General features: G+C 50.3%; 1 protein-coding gene across 1 annotated transcript; it reads left to right on the forward strand.

Moving 5' to 3' along the window:
* Nucleotides 1-6,053: 6,053 nt before the first annotated feature.
* TMEM222 (transmembrane protein 222) lies at nucleotides 6,054-17,796 on the forward strand. The gene is made up of 6 exons (XM_042995744.1): nucleotides 6,054-6,308; nucleotides 12,162-12,246; nucleotides 13,480-13,511; nucleotides 15,259-15,355; nucleotides 15,440-15,570; nucleotides 16,711-17,796. The coding sequence occupies exons 1-6, from the start codon at nucleotides 6,115-6,117 to the stop codon at nucleotides 16,796-16,798; spliced, it is 627 nt and encodes a 208-aa protein (XP_042851678.1). The 5' UTR covers nucleotides 6,054-6,114; the 3' UTR covers nucleotides 16,799-17,796.
* Nucleotides 17,797-19,128: the final 1,332 nt, after the last annotated feature.

Below are 19,128 nucleotides of genomic sequence, written 5' to 3' on the forward strand. Positions count from 1 at the left end.
TGAGCATATGAAAAGATGCTTGCATTATGTCATTAAGGAATCGCAAATTAAGTCAAAAATGAGATATCGAAAATGTTGACAAGGATGTGGAGCAACAGGAATGCCCACTGCTGGTGAGGATGCAAAATGGCACAGCCACTTGAGAAGACAGCGGGCAGTTTCTTACAAAGCTCAATAGTCTTACCAGAGGATTCAGCAGTCGCTCTCCTATTTATCCAAATGAGTTGAAAACTGAACGTCCATGCAAAAACCTGTGCACAAATGTTTGTAGCAGCTTTATTGGTAATTGCCCCAAACTGAAGCAACCAGGAAGTCCTGCAAAAGGTGAATCAATAAATTGTGGTATTGCCACACAACGTATTATTCAGTGATAAAAAGAAATGCGCTATCAAGCCACAAAGACATGGAGGAAATTTAAATGCATATCGCATAATGAAAAAAGCCAGTCTGAAAGCCACACTGTATGATTCCAACTATATGACATTCTGGAAAAGAGAAAACTAGAGAGAGAGTAAGAAAGATTGCATGGTGCTCCATTTTCTACATGTTTCCACATGTGTGACTCACCCAGAGCTGTCACCAGCCCTGCTGATAAGAGAGGCTGGAGTCAGATAAGCCCGCCCGGTGAATGTATAGCAAAACACATTAGAAGTGGACCTCCTGTGTTTGTGGGGGCAGACATGGCCCTAGAGGCCTGCTGCCCATCTCTTTGCTTCAGCATGTACTAAAATATGGCTGCAGAACTTAAAAGGCATCTAGCTCAGAGGTTCTCAGCTCTGGCTATACCATCAGAATCACCCAGGATCCTTTAAAAACTACCAAGGTCTCACCCCAGAGATCGTTTTAATTGATCTGAGATACCTATCCATTTTTTAAAGTTTGTTTATTTTGAGAGAGACAGAGCAAGCAGAGGAGGGGCAGAGAGAGATCCCAAGCAGGCTCCACACTGTCAGCACAGAACCTGATATGGGGCTCAAACCCACGAACTGCGAAATCATGACCTGAGCCGAAACCAAGACTCAGAGGCTTAACCAGCTGACCCACCCAGGTGCCCCTCCATCCATTATTTTTAAGCATCCCAGATTCATTCTAAGCATGGCCAGAACTGAGGACCACTGATCTAGCCCTAATCTCCACATTTTCTAAAGAGAGACAATCAGTTCTAAAGAGGGGTGGAAAAGAATGGGCTCCCCAAGGACCCCAGTGAGTTAGAAGCAAAACCAGGACTGGATCCCTAATCTCTGATTCATGGTCCAAGTCCTTAAAAATCATTTTCTTATTTAAATGCTGTGATACTTTTTGAGTTCCTACATGTGCCTAGCACTGGTTTAATGAAAGTGCACACAACAGACTAGTTCCTGCCCTATTGGAACCTCTACATTATCTGAAAGATGTGGAATAGAAATGTGGAGTGTGCATGGTCCCTGAACATTAGGTTCCACTGGGAATCATGAGTCCTCCCCTGTACATCCTGCCATCGAGTGCTCTGTCTGGCAGGGGTCATGTGGGGAGAAAAGCATCCTGATGGACAGAGGGCAGGCATGGGGGCATTCTATTGTTCAGTCTTGTTCTCCTGCTCCCAGCTCATTATATATATATATATATATATATATATATATAGCCTGGTCCTAATGAGGTTGTAGTTTGCACCAATTTTGTGGTGATTTACAGAATCTCAGGCCGGCTTCAGCCTCATCACTCGTCAGTAGACCTCAGAGGGGTCACCAGCAGAGGTGACCAGGATCAAGGTCAAAACCCCAACTCAGTCTAATACATGCTTAGATCTCAGAAAAGTTCCTGAACCTCTCTGGGCTCATTTTCCTCATCAGTAAAATGAGTATCTTGTTACCTGCTCTGGTTACTTTACCACATTGTAAGAAGGCCCCAAATCATAGTGAGATTAGGTGCATCGAAGTGCTTTTTAAGTGAGTAAGGATTCTACAATGGTAGTGTGTGGTTTTCACTGCTATAATAGCTAACATGGAGTGTTTATTTGGGACCAGGAATGGTTTAGGTATAGCCTATCAAATAAACCTTGCAAGAACTCTGTAAGATGTGAATTATCATTTCCCATTTTAGAGATGAGGAAACTGATGCCGACAGACTGAGTTACCTCCCTAAGGTATGATAATCACCGTCAGAGCTTAAGTTGAAACACGGGGCTTGCTGGCTGACCAGAGTTCATGTTTAACCATTGTGCTTTACTGCCACCTGGAAGTAAGAGACTTAGATTCTGGTCCTGGCTGTGCTTTCTATAATCTTGGGCAAGTTTGCCCATCTATAAAATGGAACAGAGAAGGAAGTCGTTTTGTAAACTCTAATGTCTGAAGAGTCGGGGGGGGGGGGATGTCCCCTCCCCACCATGGAACGGTTTGGAGCCATCCTGGAAGACAGTTTAGGGTTTAATGGGGAGGATCCCTGTCTCTAGGAGCCAAAGAAGGTAGTGAATGGAGCAGAAGCAGGAAGACTGAGGAAGAGAGGACTCTGCCCTTCCACCTGCCAGGCACAGTGCCTCATGCCCAGCAGAAACTCCAGCCTGCAGAAGTGATTGCCCCTGGCTTGGCCCTGCTCCCCTGGATTATTGATTGAGGTGATTCTTCCACAGAGCCCTTAAGGAGACCATCTATGGTCAACGGATAGCAATGGTGACATTTCACGAGCACTTCCTATCTGCTGGGTGCTGTGCTTGGGCTACAAGGACCAATAAATCCAGTCAGAACCCTTCTCAAGGAGTTCACAGTCTCTCTGGGGAGACAGACATGTAAACAGCTAATGCTAATGCAAGTACACATGAATATTCAATAGGTAGAAAACACAGCTCTCGTGCTCTGGGAGCAAAGAGGGAACATTTGCCAGAAACCTTGAAAGTAGTGTAGGAGAGGAGGGGAAGGGCATTCCACCGAAAGAACAGTGTGAGCAATGCCATGAGGGATGACGTGCTGGGCTCATTCTCTGAAGGGCAGCCCAGTGAGGTTAACTCCAAGCAAGTCCCAAGGGAGACGGCAATGAGGCTTGAAAAGCAGGTTGGGGTTTAGAGCCAGACCATGGGGGCCTTGAATGCCAGGATGAGGAGTGAGGTCGCCTGAGGGAGGTGGTATGTGAGCCCTGGGGACTCATAAATGGGGCCAATTGAGGGGGTGGGTGACTCCCACCGAGAGAATGTGCCCTGAGTTCACTCTTCAAGCAGCATCTTGCCCTCGAAGATTTCCCAGCTTGGCAGTTCCAGCTCTACTATCCTTCCCTCCCCCAGCCAGCCCTGTAAGTGGATCCAGATGGTCATTCCTATTTTAGGTCGGTGTGTGTGTTGAGGGGAGGGGCAGCTGTGAGCCCTGTCAATCCTTTCCTGAGCTGTCTGTTAGAGGAGCTTCTTCCAGGACCCTGCTGTGATCCTCTGAGCCTGGAAGGAAGTGTTGGTCTTTGATGGTGATTTCCCATCTGTCTGTGGGTGATAGAGGTGGCAGCAGCAAGGGAGGCAAGTCACAGGCCAGGGAGGCTTTTTTATTGGGTGAGAACACCCAAGTGATGTGTGCATGTGAGAGGGGGCCTTGTGGACAGGCTGAGGGGTTGGGGGAGAAACCTGGGAGAGACGTCCCAAAGGAATCATAGGAGCTGGCTTCTTCCTCCAGGTACCTGGCCCTCTTCATGACTCTGCTTCTGTAGCTGCCTAGGCTAAGGAGCTAAGGACCGCTGATCAGACACTACTCCTAACTACGTGCCCAGCAGCCTCCATGGTCCTCTTTAAGAAGCTTGGGACACCAAAAAGTAGCAGGTGATAAGCTAGGCTCCTGCCCTGGGACTGTCTGTAGCCAGCCTATGATACCAAGCTTGTGTGTGCCATTCATTCATTTTTTGCAAATGTTTATTAAGCAAATGCTATGTGCTAGACACTCCTAGGCACTAGGTTTACAGAAGTAAACAAGACAAATATAGTCTCTGCCCTCAAAGACTTTCCAGCCTAGTGGGGGAATCCAGCAATACATAGCTACAAATGTACTATAAAGGAAAAGAACAGGGTATTCCAAGGGAGATTAACAGGGACTTTCTGATTTAGGGAAGGACTCTCCAAGAAACCCACATTTAATCTGAGACTTGAAGGATAAATAGAAGTTAGCCAGTTTAAGGAGGTGAGGAACATTCAGCAGACGAATGTGTGCCAAGTCCTTGGGGGCATGAAAGTGTGTGGCACATGAGAGGAACTGAAAAAAAGGCCAGGGTGGCTGCAGTGTAGTGAACAAGTAAGACAAAGGGCATGACGCGGGGCCTTGTAAGCCACGGTAAGAGATTTGTGTTTTAGCCTAAGTGCAATGAGAAGCCACTGAAGGTTGTCAGTGTAAATGTGGTACTTGTGTTAGTGCTATCAAATTTGTGGCAGACCCTAAGAAAGACTTCTTTGATTGTTTATTCCTCCATATGTACAATAAATGATTAAAGGGCACCCACCATCACTGACGGAGGAATGTATAAGGCAAAGACCTTCCTCGGAGCTTATAATCCAGAAGAGATTAGCTATAATGACTGAATCAAGAAGTAGTGTAACTTATTCATTCAACAAACATATACTGCACACTGAATCTATTCCAAACTCTGTGCTAGATGCTGGTTGCTGTTCTTCAAGGATCACACACTACACGTGGATCATGGGAGAAGCACAAACCCACTCAAAATGTTTTTACTAGGTTAGAATCATCATCAGCTGTGATCTCTGTAAGGCCTTTTTTTGTTAATTTATTTTTTAAATGTGTGTGTTTATTTATTTAAAAAGTGCAAGTGAGGGAGGGGCAGACAGAGGGAAAGGGGATCCCAAGCAGGCTCCAGGAGGCTCAATATCACAAATCACGAGATCATGACCTGAGGGGAAACCAAGTCTGATATTTAACCGACTGAGCCACCCAGGCGCCCCTGTAAGGCCTTTATAAAACACCCATTCAATCATTAAATCAATAAACATCTAGTGGACATCTGTACTAGAAACTCTATTAGCTCATTGAAATCAGGACCTTAGAGTTCCATGAGACATAACCCCCAAAATGTATTAGAATATTAGCTGTTAGAAACAGGAAGGATAGCAGGCTTTTTATAGATCAGCATTGAGGGGGGGTAATTCAATGGAAGAAAAATACATTCCCAAAAAGGCATAGCTCCTGCTTTTCTGATTTTGTCCCTACTTCCCTCTAGCATGATTTTTAGCTGCTGCCTTTCTTCTTGACCCTACATTTCCCCTTCCCATCCCAGCAGATTCCGTTTTCTTTGGCTATCTTGGCATCTTTAAAAAGCCCAATGTATCCATGATTTAAGCCTATCTTCTTTATATTGGTGTGTGATCTCAGACAATTGGTTAACTTCCCTAAGCCTCAGTTTTCCATTTGCACAATGAAGGGATTGGATCAAATCTAAGGTTTGTGATTTGTTCCAGCCAAGGTGATATTCACACTCCTGCACACTGCGCTCTGCAAAGCCTTTTTCTTTCTTTGCACCGCTGCACGCATCCCTGCACCCCCACCCCCGTGCCACCTGGCAAACATCAAGACAGCTCCCAATATCTCCCGGCAAGTCTCCCCTGCTTATACACACACCACGCACAGCGTTTTAGTCTGTCCTTCCTCTACCCTACCACTACCTCATCAGAGACCACAATGAAAAGGACATGGGAGATAGCCTTGAGTTTGAGTCGTGGCCACTCACCTCACCTCATGAGCCTCAGTTTCTCACTTGTAACCTGAGGGAAATAACCCAAATTCGCATGTTTGACCAGTTTATGGGGATTAAAAACAAAACATTTGTATGTCAAGTGCTTGGCACCTAGGAAGTGTTCAATAAATAGTGACTATATCACACCTCCTGGGAGGCCTCAGCGTACTGAATTATGAATTCCTTGTTCAGTCTCTCGCGCTAGACTCCGCGCTGCCTGAGGGCATCCCTTCCGCAGCCGTGCAGTGTAGGCGCAAGCACTCCGGGCTGACGGGCGCCGAGACCGGGAGTCAGGCGGGCCCGGCCCGGAGGGATACGGTTCCAATTCCCCGGGGGAAGGCGAAGCCAGCGGACCTCACCTGCCGGAAGTGACGCCACGGGGCGAGCGGCGCCGGAGCAGGGGCCTGCCGGAGCGGGGCGCGCAGCATGGCGGAAGCGGAAGGGAGTTCGCCGCTCCTGTTGCGGCCGCCGCCACCCCCGCCCGGGATGGCGGAAGTGGAGGTTCCGACGGCGGCCGAGACGGACAAGAAGCAGTTCAGCGGCTCGGGCAGCAGCGCCATGGACGTGGACCGGAGCCGCTTCCCCTACTGCGTGGTGTGGACGCCCATCCCGGTGCTCACGTGAGTCTCCCCCCGGCGGCCACCCGGGGACGCGGAGTGTCGGGCGGCCCCAGGCCAGCCTCCGGTTCCGACGCCCTGCAAGCCCTTCTCTAGGGTCCGGCCCGCACTCCTCGCCCCCTGCGCGGAGCCAGTTTCTGCTGACGGATGGGACACGCTCCTCGCCCTCGTTACACCTGGTCTAGCCAGGGAGAGAGGCAATTGTAGACTGGCGGGAAAGGTTCCGTGGCTGGGAAGCTCAGGACCTGTGGGCGTGCAGAAGAGGGGCCCCTTACCTGGTCTGAGGAGACATCTCCATTCATTCACTGCTTTGTTCATTCATTGAGCAAATGCTTGCTGATCACTTCCTGTACGCAAGAAGACGGAGTCCCGAGGCGAGAGTGGGAGTGTGGTTGGGACCACACCGCTTCTTGGGATGTCAACATTGAAAAGGCCCCCAGAGATCTGGGAGTCCAACCCTTTGTCTCAAAGATGATGAGCCTGGAGATCACATACCATTTCGGTTCTAAGGCGAGTTTAGGTCCCAGAGTGTCTGCCTCTCAAAGCAGTGTTCCTTCTGTGGCCTCGTTTTTTGTCAGGAGAGAGAGCAGGTGCTCCTGTAGTTCTGCCGCCTGTTTTAGTGGGGGAGCTTCTGGGTTGGGGGGGAGCTGGCTTGCCGTCCTATTTCAGCCTTGACAACTGATGAAAACCACACAAAACCTCACAGTTTCTCTGAATTTCACAGTCACTTTCTAAGGTGGGAATTTCTCTGATGAAGAAGCTGGGCTTCCTCTGCACCGTTAAAGGTCTGGATCAGGTTCACATGCCAGTAAGCAAGGGTATCCCAAACTCAATCTTCTGACTCCACAACATGCTCTCTTTTGACTACTTCCCCTCACCTGATGAGGAAAAATTTGTTCCCTCCATCATAAAGAGCCAAGTGGTGGTGTGGAGAAGGGATGGTTTTTTGGCTTTATATGTTGCTGATCCAAAAATGACTTTGATTTCTGTATCACGTTAAAATGCTTCACTTGCTTTGTGTTTTCAACTGCTTATGCATTTGTTTAAAGCATCCAAGTCTGAATCCTTTAAAAATAAAAATTTTAAGAAAGAGTGTTCATTTATTCATTGAGTGTGCTTGTAACACATTTGCTCAGTGACCCCTTTGTGCCTAGAGTAGTTCTGAGTGATAAAGATTTGAAGAGACAAAGCAGATATGGTGCTTGCTGTCATAGAGTTTAAATCATGGTGGAAGGAGATAGACAGTAAACAATAAGCTAATAAGAGAACTTCTGATAATAATTAGTGCTATGAAGAAAATAAAATGGCAACATGAGAATAACTGGAAGAGGTAGGGAATATATTGGTTTTGCTACAAACCTGTCTTGGTTTTGTTTGTTGTTTTTTATTTTTTATTTTTTATTTATTTATTTTTTTTTTGGTGTTTATTTTTGAGAGAGAGACAGAGTGCGAGCAGGGGAAGGGGCAGAGAGAGAGGGAGACAGAATCTGAAGCAGGTTCCAGGCTGAGCTGTCAGCACGGAGCCTGATGTGGGGCTTGAACCCATGAACTGCGAGATCATGACCCGAGCCAAAGTCGAATGCTCAACCAACTGAGCCACCCAGGCATCCCCTGAAACCCATCTTGTTTTCTTAAGATCTCTTTGGCTTTTCTCGGTTCTCAGAAACACATTCATAGAGTCCTCTGCTCTTCAGAGAACTGATAGCAACATAAGGTGGAGGCACCATGATCCCCAGTCATCTCGGCTAGAAGCAGCTCACACCCCCTTTTTATTCACATCTATATGCATGCGTTCATAAGATAAATAAGCCATAGTTTCCCTGTCAAACCTCCAGCAGGAGGGGGAGAGAGAGATGACCTAACGATTGTAGTGCATTGTGATGATTGCTGACCTAGAGTGCAGAGCTAGGAATAGATGTGGCACAAGGAACCGTCATGTGTCTTTGGAAGAGGGATCAGAAAGGAGGCAACTGAATCCAAAGATTTGTCCACCCCCTCAGAGATGTTGACAATTCTGCCTGAAAAGCCAGATGATAGCTGCTGCTACTAATAAAAGCAGCTAAGATTGGATACGAACTCTGTTCTCGGCTCTATTCTAAACATTTTATATTCATTATCTCGTTCAGTCCTTACATCAACCTAATGAAAATAGATACTGTCATCCCCGTTTTATAGATGAGGAAATAAAGGCTTAGAAGCTAGTATGGGGCTTTTTCCACTGAGACAGTCTACCTTACCAGGTAGAACCCTCTAGGGTCAATACCTGATTCATCCTTCCCTCCCTCCCTCCCTCCCTCCCTCCCTCCCTTCCTTCCTTCCTTCCTTCCTTCCTTCCATGAATAGTATTGAGGGTCTATTATGTACTAGGTCTAAGTAGACAGTAGTCCATAAAGCCACCTTGGAGCTTGCCTTCATGGAGCTTCCAGACAGACAACTACTTGGAGAGTTGTTGTCTCCAGCCTCTACTCTGATTTGTGACACAGCTGTGGTATGTGGGGTACTGGTCAAACCAGATGAAAGGAATTGGCCGAAAGAATTAGGCGGGTGAGATCAGGGTCTGAGAAGCCAGAGGAGCTACTTTCCCGGAATTCTCAGTGTCCATCCTGTGGCCACTGTGGCTGTTCAGCAACTTACTCTATGCCAGTCTGGCCAATTAGATAGCAAGTGTTTATCATAAACACCTCATGGTAACAACATTGAGCAACTACCAAATGCAAGGAAGTGTGTCAAGCACTTTGCAAACATAGCCCATTTAATCCTCACAACAATTGCCCCACATTGAGGTAATTATTCCTCTCCACCCTCTCACTGACAAAGTTGGGAATGAGTAACTTGCCCAAAACAAAGACGCAACCCAGCTCTGCCGTCAGAGCCTGACTCCACTCTTAAATGCAGGACATTGATTTATTCATCATTTATCAGTCAATGAATTCATAGCTCCAGCTGCGTGCCAGGCACTGCTCTGGGGACCATAGTAAATAAGAAAATCCCTGCTCTCTTGGAGCTTCTATACACGGGAGAGGCAGACAGTAACCATGTAAGCAAACAAGATGATTTCGGGTAGCAGCAGATCCTGTGAAGAAATTAAAGCAGAGGAATGAGATCTGGGGTGGTATATGGCTGTTCTAGAAGGCCTGGCCAGGGAAGCCCTCCCAAGTTGATAGTTAAGCTGAGGCCTAAATGATGAGAGGCAGCCAGCTGTGTGAAGATCTAGGGGAAGAGTGTTCCAGATGGAGGCAAATGCAAAAAGAGCATTGAGGTGGGAGGATTTGGTGTGTTTGAGGAACCAGAAGCAGACAGCAGCTAGAAAGAGGAGTGAGGTTATTTCAAGGGATAGGCAGGGCCAAACTGTCGGAAGGAGTCTTAAGTGCATGTTAAGTGTCATAGGAAGCCATGAACGGGTGTTAAGCAAGGGAATGATGGAACCTGAATTATGTTCTCAAAAGACCACTCTGGCCGCACCACCCTTTCAGATGCCTGGGCTGCAGACCTAGGAAGACCTCTGTCTCATCAGTCATAAAACCGCCCAGTGTGCCTTTTAAGGACCTTTTGAATCCATTTTTCTCACCACCCTACCAGCAATACTCTAGTTAGCATCTCATTTCTGGCCAATATTCCAGAATAGCCTCTGAACTGGCCACGCTTCTTCCCTCCACTCTCGTCCCCTCACGTTCTCCAGACACGTGCAGCACTTTGCTGCTTTGGAGTTTTGCTTTCGTCTGCCTGTTGACATCCTGTCGTTTCACAGGCCATGGTTAAAAGTGACGTGCTCCGTGAAGGTCTTTGCTAACTGCCCCAGCCCCTAATAATCGCTTCCCTCCAGGTTCGGCCTCCACCTCCCTAGCAAGGTGCAGCTTTGAACCCAGCACTTGGCCACTGGCCCTGTAACGAGTCCTTTGTTTTGTCCCCTGTGAGTCCTTAAACTGGATCAGTTGGTCCAGCACCCAGGTAGAGCCCGGAATACCATGGTTCTCACACTACAGACCGCTTAGGGGTTCCTGTATGTTTTGCATATTGGGGTCCAACTGAAATTTGGTTTTTAAAAAATTTGAACTTTAAAAGTTCCTGGAATATACCATGCTTTTATCCGTATCTTTTATCATTCCACTTACTGTTACTTTCCGTAGAGCAGCCTTCCCTAAAACCTTACCCACCAATCCCCGCCCCAAACCTGCACACAGATTGGTTTAAATGCCCTCCACTTTTTTTAAAGCCTTTTTACTGAGATATACACCATAAAGGGGACAGATCTTAAGTACATGGCTCAATGATTTATACATGTACTTTTTTTTAAAGTTTATTTATTTAGAGAGAGAGTGAGTGTGTGTGTGTGTGTGTGTGTGTGTGTGTGTGTGTGAGTGAGTGAGCAGAGGAGGGGCAGAAAGATAATCCCAAACAGGCTCCACACTGTCAGCGCAGAGCCTGACACAGGGCTCAAACTCACAAACTGCTAGATCATGACCTGAGCCGAAACCAAGAATTGGACACCCAACTACCTGAGCCACTCAGGTGCCTCTTATACATGTACTTTTATGTAAGGTTTCTTTCACTGCCTAATGTCTTTGAGAATATGTGTTGTGTGTAAAAGTTTGTTCTTTTTTCATTGTTACATACTATTTCATTTTATGACTATACTCTAATTTACTTACTCCTTTTAGTATTGTTAGACATTGGATTATTTCTAGGTGTTTTTTTTTTTTTGGTAATCAACTTTATTGGGGTGCCTGGGTGGGTTAGTCGGCTAAGCATCTCACTTTGGCTTGGGTCATGATTTCACGGTTCGTGGGTTCGAGCCCCTCATCAGGCTCTCTGCTGTCAGCAGAGTGCCTGCTTCAGACCCTCTGTCCCCCTCTGTCTCTGCCCCTGCCCCACTTGAGCTCTGTCTCTCTCAGAATAAATAAATAAACTAAAAAAAAAAACAACTTTATTGGGGGAGGTATGGAGGGAGGCTGGTTAAACAGGTGATGGGGACTAAGGAGGGCACTTGTGATGAGCACTGGATGTTGTATGTAAGTGATGAATCACTGAATCTCGCTCCTGAAACTAACATTGCACTATATGTTAACTAGCTGGAATTTAAATGAAAACTGGGCGGGGGGGGGGGGAATCCATTTTATTGGGGTATAATGTATATACAATAAACTGCACACATTCTAAGTGTGCAGTTCAGTGACTTTTGACAAATGTTTCCAGCTATTTTGAATGAAGGTGCCATGAATGTTCATGCACACAGCATTGGTGGACATAAGGATTTGTTTCTGTTGGGTGTATGCTCTCAAGTGGGATTGTTGAGGGGCACCTAGGTGGCTCAGTTGGTTAAGCATCCGACTTTGGCTCAGGTCATGATCTCATGGTTCGTGAGTTCAAGCCTCACATCGGGCTCTGTGCTGACAGCTCAGAGCCTGGAGCCTGTTTCACATTGTGTCTCCCTCTCTCTCTGCCCCTCCCCGCTCATGCTCTGTCACTCTCTGTCTCTCAAAACAGGAATAAATGTTAAAAAATTTTTTTTTGAAGTGGGATTGCTGAGGCATATAGCCTAATTGCCAGTTTTTGAAGGCAGTAGAAACGCCCTCCAGCAACGGAGAAGAGCTCCGGTCACCCCCCACCCTCATCACACTCCACGTGATTGTCCTTTGGGTTCAGCCATTCCGTGGCGTGCAGTGGTGTTCCATTGTGCTGTTCATTTGTACTTGCCCCTCTTTTCTTGCTTCCCCAGTCCCCCCGGCCACCCTAATTGGCACTCACTATATAAAATTATATTCACATATTCTCACACCGGATGTAGTGTCCCCAGTGTCTGTCTGACCAGCTGGAAAACCCCCTAAGCCCTGTACCTTCCCTGTCCTTTTTTCACAGGTGGTTTTTCCCCATCATCGGCCACATGGGCATCTGCACATCCACAGGAGTCATTCGGGACTTTGCAGGCCCCTACTTCGTCTCGGTGAGTTCCCACTCTGCCCACCTCTGGTGGGCTCCAAGGCTTAAGAGGAAGGATGGCCTGTCTTGCCTGAAGCAGCCTTCCAGTCTCCCCGAGGCCCAGGAGAATGCAGGCCCCATACAGTCCTGGCCCTGGCCCTCTGCTCTTCACCAGTGTTTGACCCCTTTCCCCCTTCTCTTGCCTCCAGGACAGGCCAGGAGGGCACTGTGGCCAGAAGGATTCTTAACTAACTGACCCAGTCCTTTGCCCACCCCTGGGGTACCAAGACATGGGTAGGGGTTAGAGGCAAGAGTGGAGAGTCAGATCATCCAGGAAGCACATCTCTGGACCTTCAGAAGGTGGGAGTCACAAGGTGGGGGCACAGGGGAGGCTGACATGGTTCCCCAGGTGTGGCCACGGAGAAGAGGAAGTGGGGCTTGTAGAGTGAACCCGCTGTGTTCTTAGGTCTGTTTCCTGGGGATGTGCCCAAGATGGGTACGGTGGGCTTCCTCCAGATGAGTGGGCAGCATCCTGCCTGTTGGCAGGTGGCAGCTTCATCTCCGTTATGGGCTGGAATGAAGAGATGTGGTGGTACCAAGCTGTTTATATTAATAGTTGTCGTGATCATCTTAATATGACATAGGTCTTTTACTCGTATATTTTTATAGCGATTCATCTTTGACCAGCTCTGTCAGCTGGTCTTCCTGATTCTGAACCCATCATCTGTCCCCGCAAAACTCCCGTACCCAGATCTTACGCGGCAGGTCCAGGACTTGAGTGAAACATGTCCCTCCTAGGAAGCCTCTCAGGCCCCCTCCCCAACCCCTAGTCGTGCTCTGAATGCAGGCAGGCTGCCACTGCGTGGGCCACCACCGTTGGGTCAGGAGCGCAGGGGGTGTTGTCATTTTTACCCCCGAGGGGACTGCCTCCCTGTGATCAGTCAGAGGTTGACCGGAGAACTTGGAGCAAATGAGGGCCAGAGAAGGAGAGAAAATTGCCTGGGAGCCGCACAGAGGGGCAGTTGTGGCGGCCACTCCGAGTCTCGGGTTTCTGTGCACTCCTGCCACAGCGCTGTCTTCTCACAGAGAAGCTGCTGCTGGCACCTCAGCTGCTGTGGCAGCCCCAGAGCAGAGCCCAGCCCCACTTCTGCCCGCCTGTCATACCCCCTCTTAGTCCCTGCACTTCCACCGCTGACCAGGTCTGTCTGCCAGGCTAGATGCGCGTTCTCCACTGACTTCTGCACTTTTCCCTCAACAGGAAGACAACATGGCCTTTGGGAAGCCTGCCAAGTAAGTGAAGAGCACCCGTGTGACTAGCCCTAGGGCCAGGCTCCTGCACGAAGCAGCAGGGCAGGCCTTCTGAGACACAACAGGAGCCAGCCCCCTGAGGAGGGGGCGAGGGGAAGGGTGGCCAGGCCCCACCAGAGCATACAGCCAGTGCCAAGCGTCTTCCTGCACCAGTCGCTGGCTGGGTCCTTTACCTACATTCTGCCTACACTCTGAGACTTTGTCTCAGCTCTGCTAGGTCATATTCAGCTCCACTGGAAGGATGAGGAAAGACAAAGGTCTAGTCAAGATTGCACAGGAAGTAACAGAGCTGAGACTCACACGCAGGTGTCTCATTCCAAAATCTAGATTCTTCTGCCCCTCAGGAGTGAACAAGCCATTTAAGGTGTAAGGAGGCACTGTTTGGAATTCTGGTTACAGAAAATAAAAGTAGTCAGGTCCTCTAGGAGCTATTGCTATACTTTGCTTGGGATTTTGGGTCTTTGTCTTTTCTTTTCTTTTCTTTTCTTTTCTTTTCTTTTCTTTTCTTTTTCTCTTTCTTTCCTTTTTTTTCTTTTCTTTTCTTTTCTTTTCTTTTCTTTTCTTTTCTTTTCTTTTCTTTTCTTTTCTTTTCTTTTCTTTTCTTTTCTTTTCTAAGTAATCTCTACACCTAATTTGGGACTTGAACGCACAACCCCCAAGATCAAGAGTCACATGCTGCACCAGCTGAGCCAGTCAGGCGCCCCTTTATTTTCTCTGTCTTGGGGGCCCACCTCAGCTATGGGCCTAGTGACAGTGCCTCAGTCAGTATGCTCAGAACAGCCCCTATGGTCTGAGGCTGCCCCCGGTTGGTCAGGTCCCAGGGAGGAATTGGTATCCCACACAGCAGAGGCAGCCTGAAAGTGGCTCCCTGACCCCTGCTTACTTCCTCAGGCAGGTGGAAATGTTGGCCAGGGACCTCTGGGCTGTATGTCTGCTGCAAGGCTGCTTTTCGAGGTCAATTTTCAGGGTACCCGTTCCCAGACAGGAGCCTCCTAGCAGCCCCAGTCCGTGCCCTGCCTCTAGGCTCCTCCACCAAGCCATTCCCCACACAACCGCCAGAGGGCACCCTGCCCTCCCACCACTTCCTGACTTGAGACCCTCTGGGCACTCCCTTGCTTGGAACAGCTGGTCTCAGTTTGAGGTCTGTGAGCTTTCAGCTCCTCGGGCTCTTCTCCCCCTCACCCCCGTCGGGCATTTGGGGGAGGGAGGGACTAGGAGAATGCTGCTTGCGAATAAACTCAGGGTGACATTCACGTCCCCCACGACATGGCCCCACCTGCATCTCCCAACTCACCTTCCAACGTCCCATCGCTCTGTTTCTTCCTGTGAGTCCCCCAGCAGTGCCCAGCCACTTAATTCCTGGTGCACCCCGCACAGTCTTGTGCCTCTCCTTCTGTTCAAGCTCCTTCCTCTGGCCAGCATGCTCATTTCCTCTTTTGTGCGTGGCTAACCCCTCTTCCTTCAAACTAGACTCAGATGTCACCCCAGAGGCCTCTCATACCCCCCACATCAGCTAGTCCGTATCTTCCCCAGGATCCACATGGCACTGGGCATGTCACACTGGGTTACAGTTGTCCACCGTGTGGCTCTTTCCCTGGACTCGCCTCACCCCTACAGCCTCAGCACCCAGCTCAGGGCCCTGCACGGAGCAGGCGTCAGGGAACATCTGTGAAGCTGAGTGACCATAAGAGAGGTGAGCCAGTGCCCAGAACTCCCTCTCTCTTCCCAGGTACTGGAAGTTGGACCCCGCTCAGGTCTACGCTAGTGGGCCCAACGCATGGGACACCGCCGTGCACGACGCCTCTGAGGAGTACAAGCACCGCATGGTAGGTGAGCTGCTCCTCAGAGCGGGAGCCAGGGTGGCAAGGCCCCCACAGCCCAGCCTGACCCAGCCCTTCCTGCGTCTCTAGCACAGTCTCTGCTGTGACAACTGCCACTCACATGTGGCGTTGGCCTTGAACCTGATGCGCTATAACAACAGCACCAACTGGAATATGGTGACGCTCTGCTTCTTCTGCCTGCTCTATGGGAAGTACGTCAGGTGAGCTGTCCACCTACCGCTCACCCCTGGGGCTGCTCTCTCCCGAGGACCCCAGCAGGGCCATTGTGGAGTCCTGTAGCCAACAGGGACAAAGCAGATGCTGGTTGGAGCCATGAAATTTCTAGAGCGACTAGCTGAGTTCCTGGTGGAGAGGAAGGTGACTCTGCTGAAGTTCACCTCCACCTGGGTCCCACCCGTGACATCTCAGACACCTGCCTTGGCCTCTCTAAGCTGTAACCCCCCTTGATAAAATGGAGATCATGATTCTGGCTCCTGGGAGAGGCTGTGAGTCCACAGAGCCTGCTGAGGTCAGGTGAACAGGTAGACCCTCAAAGGAGGGTGTGGTAACTGCCCCAAGGATCCCTTCCCCCCATCCCTCAGCAGAGGCAGGGTTCTGGGCAGGTGGGCCTCGGTGGTGGCCTGGGAGGACCTTTGAAACCAGAGCCTGACAACCTGTAAGGTCAAAGGCAATTTTCCAATTCACAGGTAAAGGGAGCTCAGAGAAGTTGAGCGACTCACCCACTTGGGAGGCAGCACTCACCTGGGCTCACCTGGCCACCTCTCTGAGCTTTCCTGTAGTTGCACTCATCATTAAGAGCTTCTAAAAAGGAGACACTTAGGGGTCTTTTTTTTTTTTTTTTTAAGTCCAAAAGTCTTTTAGAGGCTCCTTGAGAAGACCATAACTGTGGTCACACAGAGACTGAGGCAGAGCCCTGACTCCCAATCCCTCAGCTCCAGCCACAACATTATGCTAACTCTTGCCAATCCCTTCCCTCCCAGTGGGCCTCGTTCTGAGGGCTGTGGGCAGAGGGCAGCCTGGCTTCCACGCTGAGACTGAAGGCCTCCCTAGAGAGGGGTGATTGTGGATGGAGCAGTGAGGCCCAGAGGTGGTAGACACGCCTGCCCAGTGAGGTGTCAGGTGTCCGCCAGGAACCTGGAACGGCCCCCGCATAGGACTGTGATTGGTGGTCCTGTGTAGTCAGTGCCGAGCTGGGCTGGCCCCATTCCCTTACCTGACCAAATTTGGGGGTTAAGTCGTGGTTCCAGGAGCTTCCTTAGCGGGAGCAGCCCCGGACAGGGCTCTGTGAAGTGCTCCCACTCATCGGGCCCTTCCCATCCTGACTCCCCTCTCTTCGTCAGTGTCGGGGCCTTCGTGAAGACCTGGCTGCCCTTCGTCCTCCTCCTGGGCATCATCCTAACTGTCAGCCTCGTCTTTAACCTTCGGTGATGGCTGCCTCATGGCCTGAACTCACCACACTCCTGAGGAGGCAGTCGCCACCCCTTTTGGTTCCAGATTCTTTCTCACCCCAAAAGGCAGGGATGGGTTTGCTGGTTTTGACCCAGGGGTCTGGGCTGGATGGGATGGAATAAGGGCTGAAGATGAGCATGGGGCGGGGGTGTTTGTTGTGTCTCACTGGTCACTAAGAAGCTCCCTGTCCCCTCCTTCCCAGGCTTGTGACCCCCGCCCTTGAGGCACCCTCTTTGTTCATCTGTTGGAAAAGCCTTAGCTTCCCTCTGTAGCGTTGCTCCTGCCACTGCCTGCGGGGCTCCCTCTGCCTCAGCCCAGTGCCCGGTGGGGAGGGGAGCACATTTGGACCACCGGACAAGGCAGCACAAGGGGCCAGAGCTGGATTTGGAGCACATCTGCCTGCCAGGACTCTGGTCCCAGGGTGGGTGGAGGACACCGAGAAACCTTCATAAGCTAAGCTGCTCTGGGACCTTGACTACTAGCCTCTAGAACGGTCTAGTAGGGCTGGATGGGCCCCCAATCAGTTGTCTGCCAGAAGCTGCACCAGGGGCAGGTTGTGCCCTGTCTCCTGGTGTCCTCCAGCCCCTGCAGCCCCTGCTTCCTACTCTCCCTGGGCTTCCCGGCACTTGAGCCCATCTCCCCCTGCAGTTTGGGGCCTGGGCTCCCCCAGCCTTCCTGGACAGATAGCGTGATGCTGACATGTCCAGAGCGACCCCCTGTACCCCAGAGCAATGTAAAGAGAACTGGGCTCCAGCCCCAGGTATGGGCCTCGCATCGGTGAGGGCACCCCGTGCATCCAGGATGTGGGGAGCCATCAGAGCAGCCAGTGCCATCAGGGAGCGGGAGGGGAGCCGTGTCCTCCCACCTGCCATAGCTTCCCTTATCTTCAAGCTGTAGAAAGGGCACGTGCTGCCCCTCACTCCTGCTCCGTGGATTCCTTGTGCAGGGCTCCCTGGGCAGGGCAATAAACAGTTTGACTCCAGACTCCAAGGTGTCTTGTCCTTGTTTTCTCCCTTCAGTGGTCTCTTGCCCCTTCAGCTCCTTTCTCCCTGCTGTCCTGCCCCCTGGAGAGCCGTCTGGTTGGCAGGGCCGTGGTGGAGTCCTCGTCCAGTGCTTACCTCATGCAGAGCTGGCAGGCATGTCCGCCTCCCTCCAGTACCCCTGGCCCTTGCCCGGGGCTGTGGGAGCTCTGCACCCTCCCGTGTCCACCATCCGTGGGCTTTCTCCTCAATGCAGATGAGTACTGATTGGCAGGTGGGGCTGTGCAGACCAGCGCCCTGGGCAACCAGGGGTACACAGTTTGGGAATCACCCCAGCCTTGGCCCCTACCTTAGCCATCGGTCATGTCGCCGAGTTCCTCGTGCTGACCCCCAGCGATCAGGTCACCGCCCTGCCCCATGGCACCCCACTTCTCAGGGCCCTCCAGGACCCTGCTCTCCAGCACGATGGCAGCATTTCTGTTGCTTTGCTTTCCTCCTGTTGAAGTTACGGCCCTCCTTGCCAAGGCTTGGCTTAAAAGCCACTTCCTTAGTGACGTCTTTCCTAACTTGCTCTATGGCATCTATCATTTTAGTTGAACTAGCCAAGGATTTGGTTTCTGAATCCTGAGGGCCCTTTGTGTTCATCTTGAGGATGACCTTGAGGGCAGCTCTAGCTGCTGGCCCTCAGGGCCCTGGAGGCCTCTGTCAACTCATCCCTGACCCTGCAGGGCTGGGGTTTCTCCAGGGCAAGACAGAGCCACTCCCTCCCCACTTGAGAGCAATTGCATTTTCAAAACTCCATTTTGCATGTTGGGATCCATCTGCGAGTTGGGGGTGGGGGGGGGAGTTCCTGTACAGAGGACAACCACAGCAAAACAGAAAAAAGTTGTAAGGCCTGCTCCAGCCCAGCAGAACTTTAAATTAGCCTTGGGAAAACAGGATATAAAGGGGCCATAAAAATCACCAATAGTTATTGAGTGCTTACTGTGCTCTAGGCCTTGGAATAAAGTATCATTTATCCTCACCACAGCCCAGTGAGGTCAGTGCTATGGTCCCCATTTTACAGATGAAGAAATACGCACAGAGAGGTAAAGTGATTTGCTCAAGGGCACAGAGGTAGGAATAGTGGAACCGTGTTCAAGCTCAGTAGCCTGGTTCCAGAGCCACCCCACAAGATGTCCTGGCTGGAGCACAAGGGGTAAAGTAGGGAGGGGCTGTTCTCCAAAGGGCTGGGTACTATGATCAAAAAGGAGAATGGAGTAAAGGGACACTCCTTTCAGCGGTCCCCTGAGATGGCTGCTGTCATTGCCCTTGTTTTATAAAGGCAGA

Source organism: Panthera tigris, chromosome C1 (genome assembly GCF_018350195.1).
Source record: "Panthera tigris isolate Pti1 chromosome C1, P.tigris_Pti1_mat1.1, whole genome shotgun sequence".
In the NCBI taxonomy this organism is placed as follows: Eukaryota; Metazoa; Chordata; class Mammalia; order Carnivora; family Felidae; genus Panthera; species Panthera tigris.